The sequence below is a fragment of the Anopheles gambiae genome, chromosome 3, assembly GCF_943734735.2.
Source record: "Anopheles gambiae chromosome 3, idAnoGambNW_F1_1, whole genome shotgun sequence".
Lineage (NCBI taxonomy): Eukaryota > Metazoa > Arthropoda > Insecta > Diptera > Culicidae > Anopheles > Anopheles gambiae.
Genome location: NC_064602.1, coordinates 330,696 through 357,995, shown reverse-complemented (window position 1 = coordinate 357,995; position 27,300 = coordinate 330,696). Strand labels below are relative to the sequence as shown.

At 41.5% G+C, this 27,300-nt stretch overlaps 2 protein-coding genes across 2 annotated transcripts in view; both read right to left on the bottom strand.

The window, feature by feature from the left end:
- Positions 1–27,300, bottom strand: part of LOC1278206 (zwei Ig domain protein zig-8) — a 63,163-nt gene that overhangs the window by 19,926 nt on the left and 15,937 nt on the right. The window lies entirely within an intron of this gene.
- On the bottom strand, positions 21,942–26,887 carry LOC133392694 (toll-like receptor Tollo). Its single transcript, XM_061653252.1, has 3 exons — positions 26,690–26,887; positions 24,170–26,622; positions 21,942–24,102 (listed from the first exon to the last, which is right to left on the bottom strand). Exons 2-3 carry the CDS (start codon positions 24,202–24,204, stop codon positions 22,014–22,016), a joined length of 2,124 nt encoding a protein of 707 aa, XP_061509236.1. The 5' UTR covers positions 24,205–26,622; positions 26,690–26,887; the 3' UTR covers positions 21,942–22,013.

Below are 27,300 nucleotides of genomic sequence, written 5' to 3'. Positions count from 1 at the left end.
GCTCAAAACGGACTCAGACTTCGTAAAAGCGAAAGCTCACATTGCCCTTTAAGTGGCATAAATCGTCTTTATGGAGGAAATTTGTTACACACACACGCACAGAAAAAGCGCATGTTACGGCAGCTATTGATGCTGCTATTGTAATTTGCCATTATCTTTCCCTCTCTTTCCCCTTTTTCCTTTGCCGGCCTTATCGTTGTTGTTAATGCCTTTCGAGAAGCGGAAAACGCCACCACTTGGTGCCGTCTTAATCGGTTGTGAGTGCTCTCTTGCTTTTGCGCTGCTCTTGCTGAAGGTCCGTTCCACTCGTTAGCTTAAAACTCCGCTTCAAGCTCTACCCAAACTCTCCGATCCGATGAAGAAGAATTTGATCTGCCCGATGTATGTGTAAGGTTTTTTTTCTTCCCAAAGCTGCCTCTTTTCTTGGCACTTGAAAACTAGCAAAAGCATAAGACGCTTCCATATTTATGGGCCCGTCCCAAGGTTAACCCGTGGAGCGGTACTCCAAAAGCGAGCGCTAATCCGAAAACACTTGTCGTGCGGCTTGTGAACGTATCGAAGCACCGGAATCGCCCCAAGTGGAAGGACCCCGTTTTCGCCCCCTTTCGAACACTTCTTCTCCCTTATCCCCTCGCGCTATTTTACAGAATGAAGCTCGGCTCGGGGTTAAACGTTGCTTTCGCTTTGCATATTTAATGCTTTTCAATCGATTGCGTCGTCGAACGGTGATGGTGGTAGTGCTGCTGCTGTCCGATGCCGATATTGAAGCACGCTCCTGCCTCGTTGATCATGGATGGCGAGTGATGCGATGGATGGTTTTACATCTTCGCCCGTCCTCCCAACACTTATTTCACCGTGTTGGGAAAGTTGAAATTGTAACAAAAGCACAGACACACACTCACGCGTACCTTACACTGCGGTCCTCTGTCGAGTTCGTGGAGTCGTTCCGTCGTCAGGAGATGTTTTTATATACACTTCGACAAGCATTACAACTCCCTTCCCCTGCCAGAATCGCCATCGCTCAAGATTACTACGATCAATGATTTTTCGATTACGTATCGAGCGTCATGCGTCATTAAAGGGAAGTGAAGGGAAAGGTTGCAAGGTTTGGTTGCAAGGTTGCAACAAAAAACACACACGCTCACTCATAGAAATGGCATGGTGGATCGATTTTTACTGTCAAACGACGCCTGATTGACGCCAAAGTGGGTTGAAAAAACTTGGCGAAATTAGTTTTGGGTTCCCTTCAGACGGGACAAACGTGCTTGTGAGAATGAACGATCTGAGTGAACGTGTTGATTTTTGACCAAAACGTGTATGGTGTGATTAAATTTGTTTACAAAAACTCATAAAACAATATTAGCGAAAGAATGAGACGGACACGAAATAATATTATGTTGCTTTCAATTCCCGAATATCATCAACAAAGCTAATAAATGGTCAACGTTAATATTGCATCAACATATCACTCATTGGGTCGACTTAATCCAACCAAACACGAATGGGAACCTTTCTTACAATGGCACACGCTTACAACGTGGCCATTCTTTGCCTCAGATAGGTTGACACGGTTCATTGGAATAAAGGGAACATTGGTCGAGGATTGGATTCGGTTCCACTCCCACCAAAGTGAGTTCCGGTTCGGTTTCGGGCCGCATGCTATTTGTTATCCATTTAGGGCTCACCACATAAATGGCTATTGAGTTGTTGCTTTTACTCCACGCGTTGTGAAGGGAAAGGTTTCCATAAACAGGAAAATTAAGGGCAAGCAGCAAAAGGATCGTTACTTCAAACAAAGCATAACCACACTGGGCATAGGAATGCTTTGACAGGGTATCATATTTGTGTTACTCCTTCCCGGTACGCTTATGTAGCCGAGCGATGTACACAATGATGTGCAAAGGAAAAGATGGATCTGGAAACCGTTTCGACTCGATGACAAAGCTAATCCCAAGATGCATGTTATGAATGATGTCATTCTGTAGATAGTAATAACGTCATATTAATGTGTCACACAATAATGATGATATAAAAATAGGCTGGACATTAATATTGTGTTTTTATGCTTGACTGGGTCCTTGTATTGTAAACTTAATTTCCTTTGAACAGTAAAACTCCTCAGACTAATGCGATATCAACTTGATTGTTTCCTTAAATACTATACGGGAGTATATTCAATAAAATGATAAATTGAACATAAAGACGGTTCTGCGAAAAGACATGTCAAAGTACGGCGTCGGTTGCACACGTGGCTACTCGTCACCTTATTAAAATTAAAGGTAAAATGCTTAGCAATAAGCTTTATATTCTGTTCGTCTTTTGTTCGGTGCGATTTACTTCAGCGTCTACTATGTACAACCCAACAAAGAAAACTCTTCTTTAAAGAGTCGGTAAAAAAACTGTACTGAACGATTCGGTTCGTGGTAGGATAACATTTTCTGTTAGTAATTCACTGAAATACCATGCCTTCTTGTTAGTTCAAATCTTGGAAGGATTTTAGCGGTTATTCGCGAACGTTCGAAATCTGCAAACCATCGCTTCTTGGAACAATGTTCAAACGATCGATCTAGGTGTGTGCCTTAAAAGAAAGCATTTGATTGAACCTTTCCAATTTGTATCAACAATTCTATCTATTTTGCAAGCAATCACATTTTTTTATTCAGGAGGAACCGTCCAAAAAGGCCGTATTGCTTACAATAAGATCAATATTGTGGATGTGTCTAATGAACAAATGTTTCACTTAAAGTATGAATTTAAAGTTTACCCTGCTAATACGATCGTTCGTCTTTCCCCTATTTTTCCCATTAATGGCACACTTCTTCCGGCTGTAGTCCGGTCATGGTCATAAAGTTGAAAAGTTAATATTTTAACCATTGGAAACACGGGTTCCGTTCGTTATCGTGTTTGCTTTTGTGTTTTGTGCACTCTACCCGGGCAGTGTTACCAGGCAATCGTCTGCAAAAGATGGCAACAAGATGGCAAACAAACCAGTAGGCTCACCGTTGCTCCCCCTTCAAAGGCTTGTCGAGAGCTTCCTGCCCGTGAGGTTCCATTTCCTGCTCCCGAAAGACTTGCCACCCACCCAAAAGCAACCGGAAGCAATGCTGTTATTGAAATAAATTGCGCCATTTTCCCTCGCACTTCTCCGCAAGGGAGGCACTGACACTATTTATTTTGCCCCATGCCTTGGGGTTGGAGGCTGCAGGTTGCAGGCGAACGAATGGTCGTCACATCCCGGACGAAAACTACCAAACTCAAGTGGTTGTTTGTTGAGGCTGTATATTTTTGATAGCACCAATAAGGGAAGATGCCGACACTGTGATTAGGGGTAGGAGCGTTTCCCGTTTCGTCGGACGGGAATGATTACGCTTTCCTGTCAATAAAATCAGGTCGCCAAATCCGAATGGTACACACAGACGCTTCCACCGAGCTTTCCGATGGACAAAACAAACACATCGGCCGGCCAGCTCGAGCAAACATGCGAACGAAAAGATGCTTGGCCATTTTCTAGCGTCGGTTGGATTGTTGGCTAGTCGTGCTGGAGAGCAGTGGGCGATAGGAGTTTATTGTCAACCAAAAATGAGCTGAATTAGTGTTACGGCAGAACAATAACGATTAATTTGTGGATAAACTTCTGACGCTTGCAGTTTGTGTGAGAAACTCGTTTTGTTTAGGGGGAATATGTTGGGTAGTTCTGATGTAAAAATAGATCAAATTTTGCTTCATTTAGAACATTAGCGCTTAGAACAACATATTTCATCAGTTATATGAAACCAACGATGTTTAAAGCTATAAGCTTGTTTCTCTTACTTTATTTTTGATCAATATTTGTCATACTCATTCTTCACCCCGATCAATAACAAGAACATTCGCAAATTCCCAAAAGACGAAAAAAGTGAAAACTCATCCCGGTTCACTATCGTACGCTTTTCGCAATCAGAGTTTCCGCTTCTCGATGTGCGAAGAATGTTGTGAAACTTTATTTCGGCCCTAACATGGCCAGACTTCCAGTACCCAATTGTCGTCCTATAATCATTGAAATATGATTCGGCTTTAGTTCAATGATCTACGGAAGATCTCTCTTTCTCGTGCTCTTCGGGTGTCACGATGGAATGAGAACATCAACACAACGACGCATTCACCGAAATGCTGTGTATCATTGATTGGCCTCGCTTTCTAGGTTTCCATGGAGGATTTGGTGAAGCCAAGTGAATGAGTCGAGATTTTTTCGCCGAATTTCGTACCAATTGCCGGTCGATCATTGAAAGCTATCGATCGGACTATGCCAAGAAAGGGCACGATGTGCGGAGAGCAACGAAACGAAAGCGAGACATGACGTTCGTGTCATAAATCCATTATGCTCCAATTTCCTAGTTGTCTGGTCTATATCTTTCTCACTATGACTAGCAAACATATGGTGCAATGTAGATTGATATGAAGGGTTTTCTATATAAAAAAAGGTTTGCAGCTTGAAAAGGTTTTCTTGGATTGCTTTAACGACATCGTTCCATTTCAGGTGTCATAGAGAAATGTACGAAAATAAAACCAAATTAATATACTTATTGCGTTTCACTCAATCTCATCAGACTCACGTGCAGAGCTCGAGGTAAAGTCAATTTTAATAATCTTTCCAATTGGACCTCCTTGCCATCACTCAATCGATGCAATAAATCTTTCCTCATACATTACACATCTTAAATCTCGCTGACGACTGTCTGAGACTTCTTCTGTCAACGAGACGCCTTTCGAAGCCTCGGCAAATCGATTGACAGCCACAATTACGCTACACCGACGACGATGATGATGTTGATGATAACGATAAAGTTGATTATGATAGTAATAGCGATGGTGCTGCCGTTGCAAACTGACGATCTGTGTTCTCGAGGAGTTCGCTCAGTTCGGCTTCCTCATCTGGGGACAACCCAAGGCGAAAACGGGGCAATAAAAAGTCGCACGTACCAGCCAACCGAAGGCGTGCTTCTGAGTTCATGAATGGAACGCTGACCGAGAGAATGTCATCGAAACATGTTACGTGTGGCGAAGAATTGAAAAAAAAAAAACACACACACACACACACACACACACACACACACACATTTGGTCATTGCTGGTCAATGAAGATAGAACGGAACATCGGTCCAATCGAAAGCCGGAAGGAAGCCGGAAAAGAAAGCTAAAAGGTGACCATGAAAAGCCAATCAAAGCGTACCTCCCTTCGGAACAGAGACAGACCAGGCTTCAGCAGGACGAACTTTGACCATGGTAAATAGATAGAAAGTTGTGCACGTTGCAACTAAAAAGAAGAACGACAAATAAACAAGTACCAAACGGAATCGGACTGTTGCTGTTGTGGGTTTGAATGGTAAGATCTTCTTACCCGCACCGAGGATAGTTGTGTTCTAACGGTTTGTTGAATATGCAATGGAAGTTTCGTTTCACTGAAACTCTACTGCAATGACACTGTAAAGTGGTGTTGTTGGTAAGTTGTAGAGTTTTAGCAGCATCAATGAATTGGTGTGCAAATGTGTATATAGGTTGAGTTTGTTTTGAGTTACGAAGCGAAGCTAAATAAACATTTATTGCAAACCATATTTACTCTTTTCATAGAATTCTTTATGAGTATCGTGAAGTAATTTTATTTAAAAGTGAGCTTCCCCAGACTTTTTTGTGGCATGTCGGTACAAGGACAAAATCCGTCCCATTTAGTATGTATTACAGCTGCAGTTTAGGCTGTGGATATGTCTCGGATAACATAAAACCCTTCCGTCTTGATCCATCATGCGCAAAAAGGTGCAACATGGACGACATTGCTTGCGGGTCACGCATATGTTAGCGCGAAGGAAGACCGTCCGGGTCCTAATGTTGATCGTGCCCCACAATGTATTTCCACAGCACCCCATCAAACCCTTGCTCCTAAGACATCAGACACATGTACGATTGATTTCCGATAATGGTTTGCAAACATCAGCAGTCGTTTGAAATCCTGTCCTGTTTGATGGAATAAATTTCGACGAAGTAAACTCCTGCTTTCTATGGTGCTGACGCGTGTCTCGTGGGACTGAACCGATCGGCTGAACATAGAAGAATAGCCAACAAAGGTATCGTGTCGAATGACGTCCCTCGGAAACAAATGTGCCGACCTTCTACATCCAGCGTCATCGTAAAGCTGTATCACTGAACAGCGGGTGGTGATCCGGTGGCGTATAGCTCGAAAGGTCATCAGCGTTAAGTTAGGTGCAAATTGTGGATCTGACACTTCCGTGCATCGGTGTACTACAATATATTTGCTGAAAATTGTGCGGAAAGGCGTGAAATGGGAAGCTGCAATTTAAATAAATATTCTCGGAAGTATGATGGTTTGATGAACGTGCAAAATGACGAAATCCAAAAGGCGTTTCAAGAGGATCTTGGTTGAGTAAAATGAGATACCTTCTGAAAAGTTCAGGTATAATATGTACGAAAGACTGGGTTATATTATAGTACGATGAATAATTGTTCTTCTGCTAGTATATAAGATCAAGTGGTATTTTATTTATTCCAATATTTATTTTAAAAAGAGCAATGATATCTTTTTTTCCTCATACGTTAGTAATATGTCTTCAGGACCTGTTTTATCTTTCAAAGATTTACTTTTCTCAGTAGTATTTTCTCGATGATATCTCTTTAGTTCAATCACAACCTTTCCATCGTTATTCCCAAAGCCTAGCCCGTAGCACTTTCCCAATCCCCGGAAGGATTTATCATTACTGACGAATGAATGTCACCTGCGTCAGAAACATACACAAGCACACATTAAGGGCCGAATGCGTACCGCTCCGGATTCTGTGCGGTGAAATTTGTTGCTCGACAAATTAAACCGGTCCCAAAGCAGGTGAAAAGGACCACCGACGTGACGATAAATCTTTCCCGACCCGACTGTGTCACGTTCCGGTCTGATGTACCGGAGCCCTTCCGCGCGAGAATCAGGGACCGAAGATCCTAAACACCACGAACACAAGGCATCCCCATCTCTGACCAAAAAAGGGGGTCGGAAGTGATGGAAAAGGATTTGCTTGCAACATGTCAACGCAACAACTCTGTTCGCTCTTGCAACGGCAACAACAACAATGGCTTCGTAGCCACGTACGGGGGTTTGTAATCTGCAAAATATTCTATCGATTTCCTGGACTCAAAACAGCGGACAGCTCAGCACAGACTTTGGCAAAGGTAAGCGGCCATTGTGCGACGCGGTGGCATCACACATTTCATTATCATCCTTTCCGGTTACGTCGGTCCCAAGATTGAAGCCTCGTTTTACGGAAAGGTACACAGATTCATCTCACAAAAGCGCAGTATAATCGCTAGCAAGTTCTGAGCAACGGGGTCGAGGGATCCGAGGGAAGGTAGGCACGCACCTAAGGTTAATTAATAAACGCCATGACGCATCCTTACGGATGTGTATGCACCGTTCTCAACCATCATCGTTCGTCAGTCAGCCTATCGGTAGGTTGTGATCAGTAAAGTGTGGTAAAGATGAAAGCTTTTCTGTGGGGTGGTTTGTTTAGGACTGTGCAATGGGAAAGACCTTACATCAGTAGGTAAAAATTTACTGTGCAATGCATGAAAGGTGCTTAGGAAAAGAGAATTAATGTGTGTATAGTTATGGAAGGAATTTGTATACAGAATTCTCTATTTTATTAACTCATTATAAAACGGTTTAGTTCTCTAGTAATAATTAAAAATTGGCAAACGACCACCATCTTTAAAGCTGATGGACAAAACGCGGAAGTGAAACGAATGCCTGAATGCCAGCAAAAGAATGAGTCTTATTTACGTTAATGCTAGACGAACATCTTGCTGAGTGCGTAATGTGAACCATCCGTGACGACTGTACGTTCCACTGCCATCGTCCATTATCTTTCCCTCAGTGTGTGAATATGCTACGTACGCATTTTCACCAACAATATCAAGCATTCTGGGAATGTCTGCCGGAAAGTATTCTGTGCCAAAATATTTTCCTCACCTATCATATCCCTCCCTACCCTTTTTAATGTGTTTGAGGCTCGATCGGGCACCTTAGTTTTGGGCTGGAATCACACTAAACTCCATTTGTGCCTTTTGTTTGCACAATTATACAGCCGAGCGCAACGTGCCGGAATACTGGAAATATGTGTTTGCCTGTGAATGTTGTTGAGTCGTTAAGAAGTGTCGAGGCGTACGTGAAGTGAAAGTCATTTGAGTTTTTTGAACGCAAGAATGTTAGACTCCAAATGGAACGCTTCCTGTGCGTTGCTTGAGCGTTGCTCGAAACTGGTTAACTGTTTTGCTGCTTAATCCTTATCCAGAACACCGATGAAAACATTTTGTATAGTCTTGTTTTCATGCTCATAGTAACAAACGCGATGATACATTTAAAACATAAAAACCCACCCATAATGCCAGTTTTTTCTTCCCTCACTCATATCCGGACAATTTTCCACCTGAATTGATTTGTAGTTTGTTTTAATTAAAATTAAACGTAACCTATCACCCTCTCTTTTTGTATGCGCCCGGCATTACAAATTGAACGGTAAAAAATGAGCACATAACACACAGCTGCTGATGCGTTGCTACTTTCGCACGTTCGTAAATGAAAAATTAGCTAACGATTCCAATTATCAACAGCGATCCATCATCATTAGCCATGCACAAAACCGTTTCGCATATTTAAATGGTTGCGTCCCATCATCACACTCGATTTCCCCGAACGCTAGGCCGTACAAAACTGAATCCAATAAATTCGTGACAAATTGCAATCATATTGTCGATTTCGATTTTTATCTACCCTTTCTGGCAAGCATACACATACCCAGTAATTGATACGACTTAATGGAGAATATCAAACTTGTCATCGCTTTAGAATAGGACTAATAAACATTGTACATAATGAAATTAATTCGGGGAAAATGAGGTAAAAGTAAATCAGATCATACAATTTCCTTATTTTTAATACTACCGATTAATTTAACTCCATCCCACAATCGAGCTCCACACGCTCACTATTTCTATCAGCTAACTCCTAAATGATAAACGATAGGAAAAATCGATCGAAAACTTTTCGTATTAGTCCACGCTGAGCCGACTGTCGCATGGTATTTCAGAGATTCTTTTATTTTTGCTCCCTTTCTTTTCCTTCATCAGCGATGAAATCATTTGAGGTCAAACTTACTACCCAATCCTGAATATTGCAAGATTGATGGAATACAAGTGAGTTCTTGTAATTAGTTTTGCTGTCTGCAGAAAGCAGTTCTGTCTATTTTCTTAACGAAATTATTGATCCTGTTTAAGATGGAAATGATTCCATGAGTTTTTGGATGAATCTCGTTCTTTAGCTATGGCCGTTTAGAAGGGCAGTATAGATATTATTAATAGCTTAAGCTAACACGATATATACCCAAGAACCTGGAAATACTATAAATATTTAAAAACTTTTTCCCAAATACATCTATTTCTCTAATGTGTTTACCATTAATGATAAAGGTATTTGTCACTATAAATACCTCTACCTTCAAATGATAAACAACTTTACCGAACAAAAAACCTTCACCACCCACAATGGGGCCCAGCTTGATGATGTTACTCTGGTCCTTGTGATGAAACTGTTTGATTTATCAATAAACCAGCAACAGCTCAATCATTGTAAAATGAGCTACTGCGGCTGGTCCCACGTGTAAAAACGTCGACTTAACAAACAGAGGGAAGGGAAAATTAATGTCCCCATCATGGTCCCCGTCGATGCGGATGACGGTTGGATTGGACTATCCGTCAACGCACTGAAGCAGTTGCTGTCTTGTAAAACCACGGAATGAATGAAGGAAAAGCGGATGTTTGCCTTTTTTTGGACGTAGGAGTATTTATCAGCTTGAATTTCACAACTCTATAGTGTGGACAATGTAATATTGATCAGGTTTGGATACTAAATTGCTTGTTTTTGGCCAAAAGTCTTCTTAGAAAACCCTTAGTTAATTAGTTACAGAAGTCAAATAGCATATACCGTACAGAAACAAGCTGAAACCAGCTGTAAATGAACGTAACATCCGAATCGTACAAATCAATATTTCATTAGCTCGCTACACCTCGTTGCCAATGGAACGGAAAGAGACACACTCACACACAACCACACCAATACCGTGCACATGGGTGCCGTGATTTATCTTGAAAGATGATTTATGAAAAGTTCTCCAAGTAAGACAAATTAAGTAATATTCCGCCCCGGAATCCGATAATGAAACGCGCTGCATCATCCTCTGTCCCAAACTCCAAACCTCCCTCAGCCCATCCCGCTCGATAATGGATGTTAATTTTATCGGAAAAGCACACCACGACAAAAGGACCAGCTTCCAGCTTCCATTTTCCACCACCACTCGGTGAGCGTAATTTGAGTCGTTAGCTACACACAATGTACGAACGAATCCGCCTCGGTTGTGGAGCCGATTTTAGATTAGCCTGCAGCTTCGAAATTTCGCATGACGCGACAACTTTCAAGGTTCGAATCTGATCGACCGATCCAAATCGAAAAGGGGCTCCGTTATCGATGCGAAAACTCAAGCTGCCAAGCCAAACCAGTTTGCTTCCGCTGCCTAATTGAATTTTCATTTTCATATGTAACAGTGCTTGCAAGAGGTTTTGTAGCTGTGTGCGGACGATGGATAAAACATTGACTCCCTTGAAGGTTATTTTTGGATTCCGGACGACACGAGCAACAAACAAACAAACAAACTGTAGCCAAACTTCCGGCAGTCCGAGCCCGAGACTGATGATTGATAGTTTTGCGTAGTTGGGCCGGGAAGTTCTACAGCAACTTCCATAATTCCGCAGCAGCGTCGTACCATAATTTATTGATCAAATCATGGTCAAACCGTTTATTAAACTATTAGCCTCACCGCACCGGAAGTAGCAGTTCGCCGAACGGCGGAATGAGTCGGTCAAATTTTACGGAGCTTTATGTGGGGGTTCCAACCATGTCTCGACAATAGTGTCGGTTAGTGTCGTTAAAGAACGACCAAACGACCGACACTAATTTGGACCGTCTGTGGAGAAAGCGATAAAAGCATGGCAATAAATGAGTGATGAGCAAAAGCAGTACCAAATGGGTTTGCTGTTTTACATATTTTAATGGTGTTTTAATGAATTTCGATGTACTTTCGATATTATTTTGTACATGTCTTGATGGCTTTTTAATAATCACAAATGATTCATATGTGGTAAAGACTATCTGCTAATCAACAGCTTCAGGATTACTCACAAGCCACTTATTGGAAATGAAACAACACTTCTCTCTTGAACAATTGATAAAACTCTCGCTCGCTCGATGCAAATTGATAAATGAATTTTGTTTAGAAATTTCTAATTAACTCCCAGGCACATGGCATTTTGTTACAAAGAGCGCGTCTTTCTGTACCTTTTTTGCCTCGTCCGTTTGTACGCATTTTTTTGTTCCAGGAAATGCGAATGACACTTAGCAGAACTCACTGTGAAGCTTTCGGAGAAAACAAAAGTTTCCTTTAAAAGCCATTACAAATGCATTGTGCCAGCTGTGATGACGGTTGAGTAGAAATTTAATTAAGTTAAAACAAAACGTTCGATTGCTGCCAAACCAGCGTGTGGCCGGAAAAGTTTATAAAGTTTATTCAAAGCAGAACGATGGAGATTCATAGAGCAGCCTAACAGTTCAACCCGGGTTTTCCAACATTTAAAAAGGATTTCCATTATTTTAGCAATTTTTTGTCTTTTGAATGAATAGTTCGTTTAAAAAAGTGTTAAATATAATCCCCATCATTAAACTCCGAACCGCATTTACGCGCGCATAAACGAACAGATCACCTGCTTTTTTATCCAGTTTTACGACCTGAAACCTTTATGTCACTGTCAAGGGCTTTAGAGCTATGGAACAAAATGAACTTTCATAAATAAAAACAAACTACACTTCCCACTTCACTTAAAATCAATATTTATACATTTCTGTTCCACTTTGCATAACTATTTACACTCGCGCGCGCGTCCCGCACACTAGGGCATTAGTAAAACCCTCAGGATTTGGCCGGATGATGGCAGGTGCGCTGTAATGTTTATGCATTTAGCCGGTAACGCTACAAAATACTGGGTTTTTCGAGCTGCACTAGTTTCAGGGAGTATTTAGTTTCCTTTTTTTCGTGGAATAATTTCCACCGTACTTGACGCACACGGTGTGTGCACACGGAACGTAAAAATGTTGCAGAAAGTTTATCAGCTGCCTTGTGGAAGAAAATGTACCGCATTACGCAAGGGAAGGTAAGGACGGCATCCCCAAAGGCACAACCCCTTTACCAGTGTGTGTGAAGGAAAAGTTGCGTTTTTCCTATTCCCAAAACGCAAAGATACATTTTCAAACTAGTGCACAGCTGTAAATGGAATTTAATGTTCTCTCTTCGTTTGAAACAATTTTCTGTAATGAAACGCTCCTGCTCTGCTGTGCTTGTGATTGAAGAGCATCTTGTTTTTAAATAAATATCACAGCCACAACGACTCGTAAGCGCTTGATGAAACAAAAATTTATTCAATTATCAAAACAACCAAAGGCGCTTAAGTTGTCGACACGGTGTGCGGAAAAGCTAAATCGAAAAGCTACACCTTCACCGTTCCAAGGCACCCCGGACTCATCAGCACACTAGTTAGGTGGTTTCCTTCTACTGGCCGGTGTAGTAACACCGTCCTGAAAGAGTGCTTGTCTTCGCTTTGCAATAACATCACCTCAGATGCCGAAAACCTTCAAGAACGGGGACCAGGTACGAAGCTTTTCGTCAGTTTTTGGGCCGAGTGACCGAAATATGGGCACAAGACAGAGATCCATTGCAAGAAGAATGAGTACCGGTTAAGCAAGGAGGGAAATTTATGGATTCAATTAAAAGTTCCCGGGCAACTATCGTTACCTTGTAATGAGGTTGGAAAGTTTTTGCGGTAAAGTATCACTTCGTTATAGGAACGTTTTGTGTGGACGCACGAGGTCGGAGATGCGCTTAACCTGATGACTGAAGGTTGCGGAGATTCTCTCTTCAATTGTACCCATTCCAAGTGACACGCGAAGATGGTTCGATGGCATCTATACAGGTGAGCATGCGAATAGTTGGTAAGTGTCTCTTTCGCGGTGTGCCCCAGAAGTATAATAGATTTAAGCTTTCTTGGCTTGACAAATTAAAGCACATGGCCAGGAAAAGTGCTGTTTGTGAGATAAAGTCTATTTTTGGAAACATTGTTTACAGGAACATTCAGGTATGGGTTGGACCCTTTGTAAACATCCCGAAAGTATCACTCTTCAATCTCTGTAAACAACAGGAATCGAGCATCGCGTCCTACCACTTCTTAGGACAGTAAAGACGAAAAGTCAACAGTGTCGCAGCGATCAAACGACAGACAAAAGGGTTAAGGAACGACACGGCATTTCCCATCTTTAAATATTGCTTCATATGACACTTCCGGATGGACGCTGAACGAGTCACTGATCGCTCCACTCCGAACACAAACAACAAATCCGCCCCGCCCGTTGGTAGAAAATAGTCAACGTGGGAGTGCTATTCTCTCTCTCCCCTTTCTTGAAGATTGTTTGCACATTCCACCCATCATATCTTTGTTGGCCCTTGGCGTCAGGATTGTGTTGTTTTCTTTTAAAGGCGCATTTCCTCTTACAGTCAGCTTCCAGCGGGCGTTCGAGCGCCAATAATCAATTCAAGTTATTTGCACCCTGTCACCCATCTTGACGCATTCAAACCCGTCCCGAGGCTGGTGAATAAAAGTCCTGCGACACACACACACACACACAAACGTCGAGTCAATGTGGGAAAATGATAATTTTATCACGCCCGAGTATATAGGCTAGATAAGCTTGTGATTATGTTTATGCATAGGCTCATCCTTGCTTCATTGCGTATTGCTTGCTTCGCTGGAATTCGATCCTGGTGTGGTCGAAGGTGTTCGCAGGCAGCGTGCCAACCCTTGAGTAGAATGGACAGAATTAAGTGTAGATGGATTCGTCACACTGAAGTGCAGAACGGCTAAAATGAAGGTTTTCTATTTCTTCTATTTGTTTTGCGCTGACCAGGAAGGAAAAGCTGTAAATTGGGCTCTATTACCTTTCCTGCATGCCATTATTGTACCTCCTTTGAAGCAATTTTCTACTATTTATTAAACGCTAAATGAATTAATTTTTTCACCCTTCTCGAGTGCTTTTCCAACTTTCCACTCTGTTGCAAAATCATCTTAAATTCCACAGTTTCCACTGCAATTTTCCATCCGTTTTTGTGCTTGATGCAACTCTCGGACTACACGTGAGTGGTTTTTCTCTCTATTTCCTCCCACGTTTTCTTGAAACAACGTGTGCATCGCAGGACTATCATTTCCGCATGCCAAGCCAATTGTATTAGTAGCATTCCGTTGCAGCCCAGTGGTACGTTGGGCTCAGCTTCGTGGAAGAATTTTTCATCTTCTACGCATCGTCCGTTGGCTGGAATTGAAATATTCTCACTCTCTTTCCCGTGCACTGGCCTCCGTGAACTCTTTCCGAGGGCTGCAACGGGCTGCGTATGTTTGTTTGTTATTCATAGTACGGCGTGCGGCGTGTCGTGGTTGACATCATAATGAAAATGTGTTTCTTTTTTCCCGGAGGGTAGAGCTGGAATAACCCAAAGCCCCCCCCCCACACAATCCCTTCGTCCTACGTTGGCGAGTACGAGGCCAACAGGAAAAAGGGGGCGCCACTGTGCTTGGGATTGGAATGTAGTTTTCGTGCAAAGCGTGATGTCATTCCGACCGTTTGGCTTTCAGGCGTTTCTTTTTTAAGCTTAAAGTGGCTGAAGGAATTGGAGTTTTCAAAGGAGGGTTGGTTTTGGCTGTGCAGAAAAGCGATCGGAAGGCAATAAATAAGAAATCGAAACTACGAAAAAGAGGGTTGTTTCATGCTGAGGACCCCTTTTTGAACTAGTTTTAGTAAAACACCATCATATACCTAGTTCTAACCATGGAATCGTTTGTATGAAAAATACAACACTGTTTAAAAAGTTTCGGCAACACTGTTTTCTCTATTCACCTTTCTTCTTTCATTAAGAACACATGAAAACTCATAAAAAAAACTTCTAACGAAAACAGATGAATTTTCACTCACACATCCGTAGCACTTTGGGCTCTTATTTCGGCTCGCTCCTGTTTGATAACTGTCTCGCATGTCTGGCCATAAATTCATCTTGGAAAGTCATCACACTCCTCCTGCTGCCGGCACGTGCAGATGGCAAGTGGAACTGAAAGGCTGGTTTAATTTTACCTCGCAAGCAGGATTGTCCCTTTTTTGCTTCAAGAACAACCCATACACTCTAAGAGCTTCCAGAGCTCTAGGTCGGTGCAGGTACTGATGAAATTTCTTCTAAACTTTTCCACACAGGCATCTGAATGTGTTTGTGTGTGATCGCAAGACACCTGCCTGCTCGAAAAAAGTCTTATTTTTGTCCGCTGCTTCTCTTCTTCAAGTGATATATTCTGGGAACTATTTTTCCACACTGTCGCATACAAACAGCCGCATCAGCCACATGCTCATGGAAAGCTCTGCACCAGTGAGTCGCTGAAGTGCTGGTGAAACATATTTGTCTATCGTTTTTTCCTCTGTTGATACTGCCCCGCTAATTTTCCCTCTATGCTAAGCGCCTTCTTTAAGCGAAGCATAATTCACAGCCGACCGGGGAAAGTGACAAAAACCTGGAACAATAAATGCTTCAACATACACCATCACAGACATACAGACTTTCTACTTCAGAGTTTAATCAGCTTTTCGGTGCTTAAATACTGCTAGCGCTCGCAAAACTCTGCATATGATAGATTTAAAGGTCGATACTCAAACACCGCCATCTGATCATGTCCAATAGTGTGTGTGCGTGTATTTTGAGTCCTTTTGCAGTCATGCTGCTGTTGGCTATTACCCTGAAGGGACAGCTGCTCCAATGGGCTAGAATGCTAAGTGCCAAAAAGAAATTTTCCACTTTCCGTTGAGCACTAACACATGTGTTTTTATTAAAGAGGCACAGTTTTGAAAGTTTTAACGAAGTTTTGCTTCCAATTTGAACAGATGATCAATAAGGATAGTTGAGCCTAGAGCACATTATTCATTAGCTTTATGGTTGATTTTAGCAAATTGTATTAAAGTTAGAAACAATGTTCAAACGTTTTTATCGTTTATTCATAAGCTATGTTTTCTCAACAAAGCTATAAAAAATTAACACTAAGTGACACTATTGAATAAATCCGCAAAATTAAATTGATTCTGTTAAGCTGAACAAAGGGCGTGCTTTCAAATGCGTACTCTTTTTTTATTTGTTTAACCAAAAAAGGGGAATTCTCCATGCGATTTTATTTTCAAATTTTGAGTTTTACGCTATCCGCACACACACACTAATAGCACCGAATCGAAAGGCATTTACATTCGCATGCACACATAAACACACACACACACACTTAACACAACAGCAACCAGCAGTGAATTATCAGCACGATCGCATTGCCTTTTGCGCGCAGCTCAATCCAGATCCCGGTACACTTTTTCGGTGCGGTTGATAATCTTTCAATTTGTGATATTATTTTATCTGGCAGACTGATTCCAGGCAATCCGCTCACCTATGCATTCATAAAAAGTGGGAGGGAAAAAAGGGTCTTCCACCTCCGACCATTCCCGATTCAAACTACATCCGAGATAATCGACCGGAAATTGAAAATTGTATTCGTTTGTAGTGTGTCGCAGTTCTTCTCGTCGGTAGTTTTTGTTTTGTTTTCTTTGTGGCCGGTTAAGCCAGCGACAAAAACTGATAATCTTTGCACGTTTGCAGATGCAATTCAATAAATGTGATTAATGTTGATTGCATTCCGAGGCGGCTGACACTAGTCGAGCGCGAAGAGTTTTTTTGCGAACTCATTCCGTAATTTAAAATAAAATGATCTTTTATGATTGATTTTGCAAGGAATTTGGTGGATAGAGTGAAGTTTTATCAATTTTGAAATTACTGAAATTTATCAAACATTGTTCTTTGTATTGAGTGGTAATGGTTCTACAGTGCAATAGCTCGTTCTTCATTCGATAACAATCTCGTGTTGGAAATCGTCTTTACAATCTCATGCGTAAATATATTTCATTTGTGATTTGAAGGTGCCTAGATGCGACCCTATCGAATCAAAGTCATTTGATTGTAAAATTTACCTTTAGAGCACTCGAGTATGAAAATAAGTATCAGTCAATCGTCAACGAATGTAAAAAATGGTTTCCACATGAACGCAATTCACTTGACTCAAGCATTGCTTCATACGAAAAATAGTTAGGTATTTTTATATGCGATTCATATACGATCTAATGCTGCACACTGCGTCTACCGAATTGCTCAGAAAAGCTAAACGTGTACATCTCCATTCGCTTAGCGAAGAGTGATGGCATAGGGGAGTTTACACAGTTCCCTCAGTGGTCCACCAGCCACTAAGCAAAAGCATCAGGAGGTACCGTTTTTTGTCCTCATCCCGTAAACAGTCGTAAACCCTGATTATGATAAATTATAATGGCGAAAGAAAGGATTTTTCGCACAGCACCGGATGCTTTTCACTTCGGTCGGAACCACCCGTAGAGTGCTTTTGTGTTACTGGACCATAAAGGCGGAACAATGATGAGACTGAAATTCACACATGAACGTACCCCTTAATCTTTACCACGGAAAACCGCCGGGTGCATCCGACCCAAACTAACCACCAGCTGTGGAGGCTACTATTCGGCATTCGGCAGATCCTTATTTTTATGACCAAAACTTAAAGAGATCCAGCCGATCTACACTCGTCTCCATTTTGCTGTGTGGCCAGGATTGGGTGAAAAAATCAATTGTAAGTAACTCTGGAAACGATCCTCCTGTGAAAGGATACTGCACAATCTACTCATCGTTTTAGAATCTAGAAGAGCTAGGATTATCTAAGCTTGCTTTAAGCAAACCATACACGCAAACCCATATCCAAACACCGCCTGTAACCGACCAACGAGCTCAAGTGCTGTAGATTTTGACAGTCCATTACCAGTAGTTCCGCCAGTATGCAGGTTGGGGAGACTGCTCCGGCGGGATAAATGAATAACTCGAATTAATTAGATTCGATGATTATGGGCGGTGATAATCCAGGGTTGCCTCTAACCATGTGGTCTGCAACGAATACTTATATGTCAAATTGGACGGAAATTGTTCTAGCGTATAACAGTGTATGCAAGGATGTTCACATACGAGTTGCACAGCTTTAACAAGTTCACCTATTGCTTCGCTTCCGCTCGTAACCGTTCCCATGCGGCAGAGTGTATGTGTGTATTATCTTACCTGCCGGCGTTGGAAATTACCATTTCTAAATTAAACAAAAGATCGTCGGATTCCACAACGTTCCATACCGCCCTTTTCCCTCCCTAATAGACACTCTCGCTCGATTGCCAATATCGAGATTGAACGGACGCCCCAATCGATAAGCTTCGGAAACCATGGAACTGTGTTGGAAGGAATGAGGAAGAAAGGGAGATGAACAAAGCAACAACAAAAAAAGACGACCCTTACCCAGCATCCCTTCGTGACTGAGGCTTTTTTTGTAACTGTGTAAGCGCACTTATAGTGTAGGAAAGAAACAAACTTACCCGTGAGCTCTAGAGCACGCCAAATATTAGGCAAAAAACGTCCTTAACCCCTTGGGTGAAATGGAAGAGAAGCTGGCAAAAAGACTCTCACACACACACACACACACACACACACACACACACACACACACACACACACACACACACACACACACACACACACACACACACACACACACACACAAAACACGAACAAGTCCCATATGCTTGTTAGAGTTTTCGTATGTGTGTGATGCTATTACTGTATTTCCCCCATGAAAGGTAGGAATCGAGCGCCCAATCAAAGTTTATCGACTTCTGTATTAAAGTGTTGTAGGATGACTAACTTTGTACAGTCTATTTATGCAACAATTTAAGAAAGCGGTTTGAATGGACAACTCTTCAACAGAACTTGCAAAGGAAAAGTATAGCCACTGCACACACGCAAAGCCGGCTGTAAATTTTGGCAGGCCTAACGGAAATGGACAGGAAATTGAATAATTTCTCGTCTAGACGCAATGTTTGGATTGCATGTTGGTTTGTTTTTTTTTCCTTCATCACTTCCCAAATAAAGTTGTTTATTTTTGCCATCACTATCTGCCATCTCTGTTTCAAAATTGAAAAAATTCCTACCTTTTCTATCTCCTAATCGGAAACAAATGGATAAAATCGGCTCTTGTCAGGTACTTCTCAAAACATGCTAGAATCAAATATAGCTTTCTATGGTACATTACGCCTGTCATCTCAAACTCTACTCCAAACGAAAGGGTTTGTTGCGGCGGAAAGCATGAACACGACATATTTGTCCTATATCACATAATACCGTGCTGCAGTTCGATTTGTATGTAACTACCTGGTACGTGCGCCCATTACCATAATTTTCAATTTTCAGTACACTTTTCACGAAAACTAGGACGCTTGCCTGCCGTACGGGCATGCCATTGAGTCGATAAAAATGCACTTCACGAAATCGATACACCGCCCAACCGGCGAACTGGCTACACCTACCATCCCTACACCCGTTTCTAACTGCATCGCACACACAATTGCACTTCCGCGTGAATGATTATACCCATTTCCCTGGTTGTGCTTCATTGCATCCAGTATCAATCAAACGCGGGTTGCTTCATCCACCACAGTTTGGTTCCCTTCTTCCCAAACCAACGATTCTGGATGCTGGTTGGATGCTACTATTTATGGTCACAATGCCACCGACACCACCACCACCACTGAAACTGTACCGAATCTTCCATCACTCGGTGCAAACCGACTGACATCTCTTTTTCTGCACCAAAGCACGCCGCTCGATTGTCAGGACAGGATGGTTCTATTTCTCCACCGGGATGGAAACTACTTGGCCTAGCCATCCTAGAAACTCAAGGCCTGGAGAGCGGTAGGGTCCGAGGGTTTTGTGGAAGCGTTCACTTCATAAATCCATTATGAACGAGCTCCAATTTCCTACGATGGTGCAACGATTTCCGATACTTCGAGCAGGAACCAACTGAAGTCAACACCGGAAAGAAGGGATTTTCGGGAAAGGGAGCTTCAGCCTTGATTTTCCTTGATACCAGAACGGGGTGGTATTTGCTTGTTGCAATGTACAGGAAAAGATCGAACCTTCATTCATTGTAGGAATTGCTTTACTCGTGGTCATGGGATGAAATAACATGTGGTGCAGTTGTAGTTGTGTTTCACATTTCATGTAACTGATGACCTGTTTTATAATGTTTGGCTTTGCGACAGGCACTTTTAAAACTTGAACCTTGACTGTTTCATCAATCAAACGAATAAAAATCGATTAACATAGCAACTCAATTATCTTTGTATAGTTTTTTCTCCACCTTCTACCATATACCAAATTGTTGTCCACCAGCAAACCGATGCGTCACAGCTATTTTACTATTTCTTCTTCTTGTGATTGACATTTAAAACAGCAGCTTACTGCACTTTTTCTTCTTCTTTGGCACAACACTAGCTGTCGGTCAAGGCCTGCCTGTACCCACTTAGTGAAGTGAGCTTGGCTTTCAGTGACTTATTGTAACCATAGCAGAATAGTCAGTCCTACGTATGGGGGCACGGTCTTTTCTGGACTTGAACAGATGACGAGCATGTTGTTACGTCGTACGAGTTGACGATTGTACCACCATCCGGCCCAGTGTACTGCACAGTTTTTGCTATTTGCTTGCAATGACTAACTCAACTGGGCTGTGAAAGGGTCCGGAATTGATGTGTTATACGATGCGAAAACAATTTCTCAACTTTTTTATCAACGCCGAGTGTATTAGTATACTAAAAATTACCTTAGTTGAAGTGGCTCGTGCATATTCAGAACGTTTCGAGTGCACATTCTCCCCTTAAACTCATTACAAACACTTGCAAAAAAAACGACCGAGCATTTAGGCTGGCTGTACAGTAACTTTTTGGACCCTATTTCATAGAGCATAATTTATAGCTAACTAAAAAGCACCCACACCACAACTTCTACGTGGAAGCACGCGCGTAATGTGCACTGAGTGCACCAACCAATCATACCCTGCAACCGAAACGATGATGCATGGGGTGTGCATTTTCGTACACTGGTAGAATACAATGAAATCCATCTTCGCAAGCTAGAGTTGCCAAAAGTGCCTTAAATACCTTAGTTTTGCCACAGAAGAAGAAATAATTTCTGCATTTCTGAACAATTTTTTGGTTAATGTTTACTTTATATTGCTTCTTTCTCACCTTCTCACGCGTGCATGTAAGTGTCGGTTGAGGAATTGAAAAGTCAATTATTAACATCCTTCTTGGCACCATTCACCTTCTCTAGACGGTAACAGCAACCGACACCAAACGCATGAAATAATTTAAACTAGTAAGGAACCACCCACTATCTTTCCAGAACTCACACACACACGTTACCACTTTTGTAGCTCCGTCGTTGGTGAAACTTTATCACCTAATATCTTCCGATAACATTACCGCATAATTAGATTATGACGTTGTTGCTGCAACGTCGAAGTGCACCCTGCTTAAAACAGCTCAGCGGAGATGGGCCACCAACGAGACCGCCTGCCGCCAGGCATAAATTGATTAAAACCACCACCACCATTTCAAAAACGCCGCGTGCAAGTTTCAGGAAGTTGTGTTCCCTGATGCACGCGATAAGATTTACGAAACGGACAGTGAAGGTGCGTCATTTAAAAGTCCTTTAATGGAAAATAAATGTCAAGCCTTTAATTACCAACGCAAGGAGAAAAGCATTAAAAAGGAAAAGATTTCTTCCAAATATTTTACAAATAAAACATACAAATCACATGAAATAAGTTTTTACTTTTAACAGTCATGATACAGCAAACTCTAAGCAACACAATGCTTTTTAGAATTAAATATCATTATTGATTATCGTTGCCATGCTGCTATCTCTGTTGGCATAGCGCCTTCGTTCAACACCGTACGATCGCCGGTGGAATTTTGCAATAATAAACATAATCATTCCCATCATGAGACACATCACAACCAACATTGCAATAATCAGCCCATTGCCATTTCCGCTGCTGACTTCAACTTGTGCTGCACTCTGATGGATTGGCAGCCTATCATGACCCAACATACCAGCAGCACCACCCGAGCTCACAATGTTGCTGATCCACTGCTCGACTCGTTTCGCTAGAACTACAATCTTATCGCTATTTTCCCTTGCCAACTCCAACGCCTTATCCACCTTAAACGTCTGCTCGTATATCTTAAACTCGAGTGTTTTGGCACTCAGCTCCTGCTTGTCCAGCGTCAGATTGTTTGCCGTCTCGATCATACGCCGTAGCTCGTCGTTATCCGCCCCAACGCTTCCGTTCGTACGGTTCGCCATCAATGCAAGCCGTATCTCGAATAGTGACTGTCTCAAGCTGCTCACATCCTTCTGGATGTTGAACTGATTCTTCGTCAGATCGTACACAGCACCATCCAGCTTGCTGGTTTGATTCGCTACGTCCGCATGGTTCTCACTAAACCGTTTCACGTCATCCAGCACACTTTGCAGCAACGTTTGCAGGGCACTATCCTCGGTGGTGCTGTTCAGATGAGGATGCAGCGCCTGCACATGGTGCAATGTGTTGTTCCAGTTGGCCAGCGGATTCTTGTCGTCGAAACAATAGATACCCTTGACGTTGGTCTGATTCTGTACCGCTTGAGACTTGAACAGTTCGATTGAATGTTCGTTACAATAGCGCACAAGCTGGATCAGATATGTACAGTTCCAGTTGTTTTCCGACAAGCCGATTTTTACCAGCGCCGGGAACGTTTTCTTCAGATGCTCATAGTTCAGCGACTTTAGCCGATTACCGTCCAGAAAGATCTGCTGAAGCGCTGCAGATGACGTAAGAATGTCAAAATCAAACCGATCGAGGTTGTTGTAGGATATATCCAACCATTTAAGAGATTGTTGCTGTGTGAAGGTTCCGTGCTGGAGGTTGGAAATGAACGTCCGTTCTAGTCCCAATTGCTGAAGATTGGCTAGCTTTGCAAGGCTAGTGATGTTCAATGGTCCGATGTGATTATTGGACAGATCCAGGTCGACGAGCGAATGGAATTGCTGAATTGATTCTAGAGATGTGATCGAGTTATTTGCCAACCTTAACGTTTTTAGTTGCATGTTTGTCACATCACTCACTGTAACATTCGATATTATATTGTTTTCCGCGTAAACCGTTCCAATCCACGGCGATAGATTAAGAGTATCCAGCGTATTATTGGTGAGATATAAGTGAGTAACTTTTATCTTTTCCAGATTCAATTTCGTAAGCTTGTTATTGCTTAAAGAAACTATCGACTCTGTAGATATGAAGATTCCTAAAGCTCCCTCTTCTACCATACTGATGTGGTTGTTTTGCAAAAGCATATTTTTCAATTTAGAATTTTCGACAAAGAGACCTGCTTCAATGACCTGCAGCTCGTTGGAGTTGAGATAAATCGTATGTAACGATTCAAGTGGTTGAAATACTTTGTTATCCAACGATCGAAGCTTGTTTCCAGTCAACCGAAGCAATTCCAGATTTGACAATGTATTGAACGCCATTCTATCAATTGAGCTGATTTTGTTGAACGAAAGATTAAGCTCAAGAAGGGCAGTCGCTCCCGAAAAACAATTTGCATTGAGCTGTTCGATTGCATTGCTAGACAAATCCAGGTTTTGAAGATTTCTTGCCCTGTCCAGACTGTATCGATTGATGAATTTGATTCCACTGCTGGTAAAGTTTACCAACACCAAATTAGAAAATGTGTCGAATAACTGTTTGGGCACCTCTTCCAATGATGACATCTCAAACTGCACATATTGAACGTTATAATGGTAATTACATGAAAAATTAGGCACTGTTGATCCATTGACGATTACATTGGCAAATGAGGTTTGTGAGGAGTAATCAGGATCGCAATAATACTGGTCTTCATATCCATTTGTACCAACGATGGACCATCTGTAAGTAATGTAAATATAAGAGATTGTGAGGAAACAAACTACACTATTCGAAACATTCTACTTACAATAGAATTAAATAAAACACCCGCTGCCCTTGCATAATGTAGCTTTAACAGAACCACACTCGTACACTTCTGAAGCAAAACTGAGTCAAATCGTTTCGAAACAGCTGCTGTAGACCAGCTCTTGAGTGTGAGATAAGGCTTGATAAAATGTTTCCGCTTTCTTTGCTTTCCGCAAGTCAGGTTAGGTCAATTACATTTGCTACACCAGTAAGCCAAGTTAGCTTGGCAAGTTCCCATCACTGCGTGACGACGAACCGCGATTAGAGAAAGACAGTAAAACGTCGCATAGTGCAAGGCAAATTTTGCATATACAACAATTCCCGTTAGCCCAAGAATTCGCGGTAATAACTTTCAGCTATTCCTGACCAAATGCAAAGTTTAAGAAATAATCTTATCCTTTAACTATAAATAAAAATAAAAAAGCAAAGCAGTTGCAAAAATGTGTTTAATTATAACTATAAAAAAGCATATCGTCCCATACGCCCAAACTTTACTCTTCAAGCAAATGATTAAAATTTTACTAGACGGACTCGCGTTTCAGATCAAATCTCAATCAGATTTAGACTCAAATAAAAATAATCATTTTCACATAGAAATAAATATTCATCCAAAACAGTATATGTTGAAATGACCCAATGTCATGCAAATGTCATGTTTATATTTTAGTTTACTATCGCATTTTTCAGATCAAAATAAACTATCGAAGAATAAAATACATCTGTATATTGGATCCATATCATTATTCAATGATCATTCCCACGCTGTTGTCCCTGTTGTCATAGGGATTTCTTTCAACACTACACGACCTACGATGATATTTCACAAGGAAATACACATTCACTCCCAGTATGAGACACACTACAACCAATACTGCAATAATTAGGGTGAACTGATTCCTTGTAAAGTCACGTATTATCCAATCCAGCTTGCTGGTTTGGTTCCCTACGTCTGTATGATTTTCACTGAAGCGTTTCGTGTCATCGATCATACTTGGCAGCAACGTTTGCAGAACACTATCCTCGGAGGTGCCGTTCAGATGAGAATCAAGTGCCTGCACCTGGTGCAGTGTGTTGTTCCAGTTGGTCACCGGATTCTTGTCGTCGAAACAATAGATACCGTTGATGTTCGTCTGAATCTGTATTGCTTGAGACTTGAACAGTCTAATTGCGTGATCGTTACAATAGCTTACTAGGCGAGTCAGATATGTACAGTTCCAGTTGTTTTCCGACAAGCCGATTTTTACCAGCGCCGGGAACGTTTTCTTCAGATGCTCATAGTTCAGCGACTTTAGCCGATTACCGTCCAGAAAGATCTGCTGAAGCGCTGCAGATGACGTAAGAATGTCAAAGTCAAACCGATCGAGGTTGTTGTAGGATATATCCAACCATTTGAGAGATTGTTGCTGTGCAAAGGTTCCGTGCTGGAGGTTGGAAATGAACGTTCGCTGTAGTCTCAATTCTTTCAGGAAGACTAGCTTTGTTAGACAAGTGATGTTCAATGGACCGATATAATTATTTGATAAATCCAGTTCGTTTAGTGAATGAAATAATTGTATCGATTCTAGAGATGTGATCGAGTTATTTGCCAACCTTAACGTTTTTAGTTGCATGTTTGTCACATCACTCACTGTAACATTCGATATTATATTGTTTTCCGCGTAAAGTGTTTGAACCCATGGCGATAGGAGAATTGCCTCTAGCGTATTGTTTGTAAGATACAGCTGAATTATTTTAACTTTTTCCACATTCAATTTCGTTAGCTTATTATTGCTCAGAGACAGTATGAGCAGTGCTGTCGATGACTCTGTAGATTTTTCGTCTCTAAATGCTCCTTCTTCAATCACACTGATGTGATTGCTATGCAAAAGAATATTTTTCAATTTATGGTTTGCGACAAACAGACATGCTTCAATGACCTGGAGCTCATTAGAGTTGAGATAAATTGTACGTATCGATTGGAGTGGCTCGAATACTCTACTATCCAACGATCGTAGCTTGTTTCCAGACATCCAAAGTACCAACAGCTTGGACAGTGTATTGAACGCCATTCTATCAATTGAGCTGATATTGTTGAACGAAAGATCAAGGTCAAGAAGTACTGCTGCTCCATAAAAACAATCCGCGTTTAACTCTTGCAATTCGTTGCTTTTTAAATAAAGATTTTTAAGATGTACTGCTCTGTTCAGACTGTATCGATTGATACGTTTGATTCCACTCCTGGTGAAGTTTGCCACCACTAAATTAGGAAAAGTAGCAAACAACTGTTTGGGCACCTCTTCCAATAATGACATCTTGAATATAAGATCTGCAATGTTATCGCTGTTACTACACGAGAAGCGAGGCATTGCTGATCCTTCAACGACTACATTGGAAAATGACACAACATGGGAATAGTATTCAACATTGCAATGGTATTCCTCTGCTACACATCCATTTGTACCAACGATGAACCATCTGTTTATAAAGTAAATATTACAGCTTGTGTGGAAGCAAACTACACCATTCAAAACATTCTACTTACAATAGTATCAAATGAATCACACATTTCCGTTGCATGATGAAGTACACGATCACAGAGCCACACTTGAATACTGTTGAAGCAAAACTGAATTTAATCGATTCGGCATAAGTAATAGACTGCTGCTCTAGACCGGATTGCAAGTGAGAGATAAGCATGCATGATCAATTGTTTTCGTTTTCTTTGCTTTGCTTTCGATTCTAGAAACTGTTTGATGAGGCTACGGCAGCTATGTTTATTACCAGTAAGTCAAGTTCATGGAGATCAATCTTCAACGAAGTTTACTTCGTGGCGTTATTGAATAGCAACGTTAATCACTGAATCCGTTAGCATGAATCTTGATACCAGAAGATCAACATCTTTTAGACGAAGTTAAACATAAAAGAACGCAGTTTGATTCTTGGAAGCCTAAACTATGTAATGAGTAGCATATAACTATATCACAGTGAAAAAAATCAAATGTCTCCAAACGACATTTCTTACAACAAGTCACAATTATGGATTCAAAAACGGCCCTTTATGAACGTATAGTCTTTACACGTATAAACGTGTCAATGTATAGTCTCCCATACGTAAGTATCCTAAAATGAAATGTTATTTTAAAAGAAATGTCA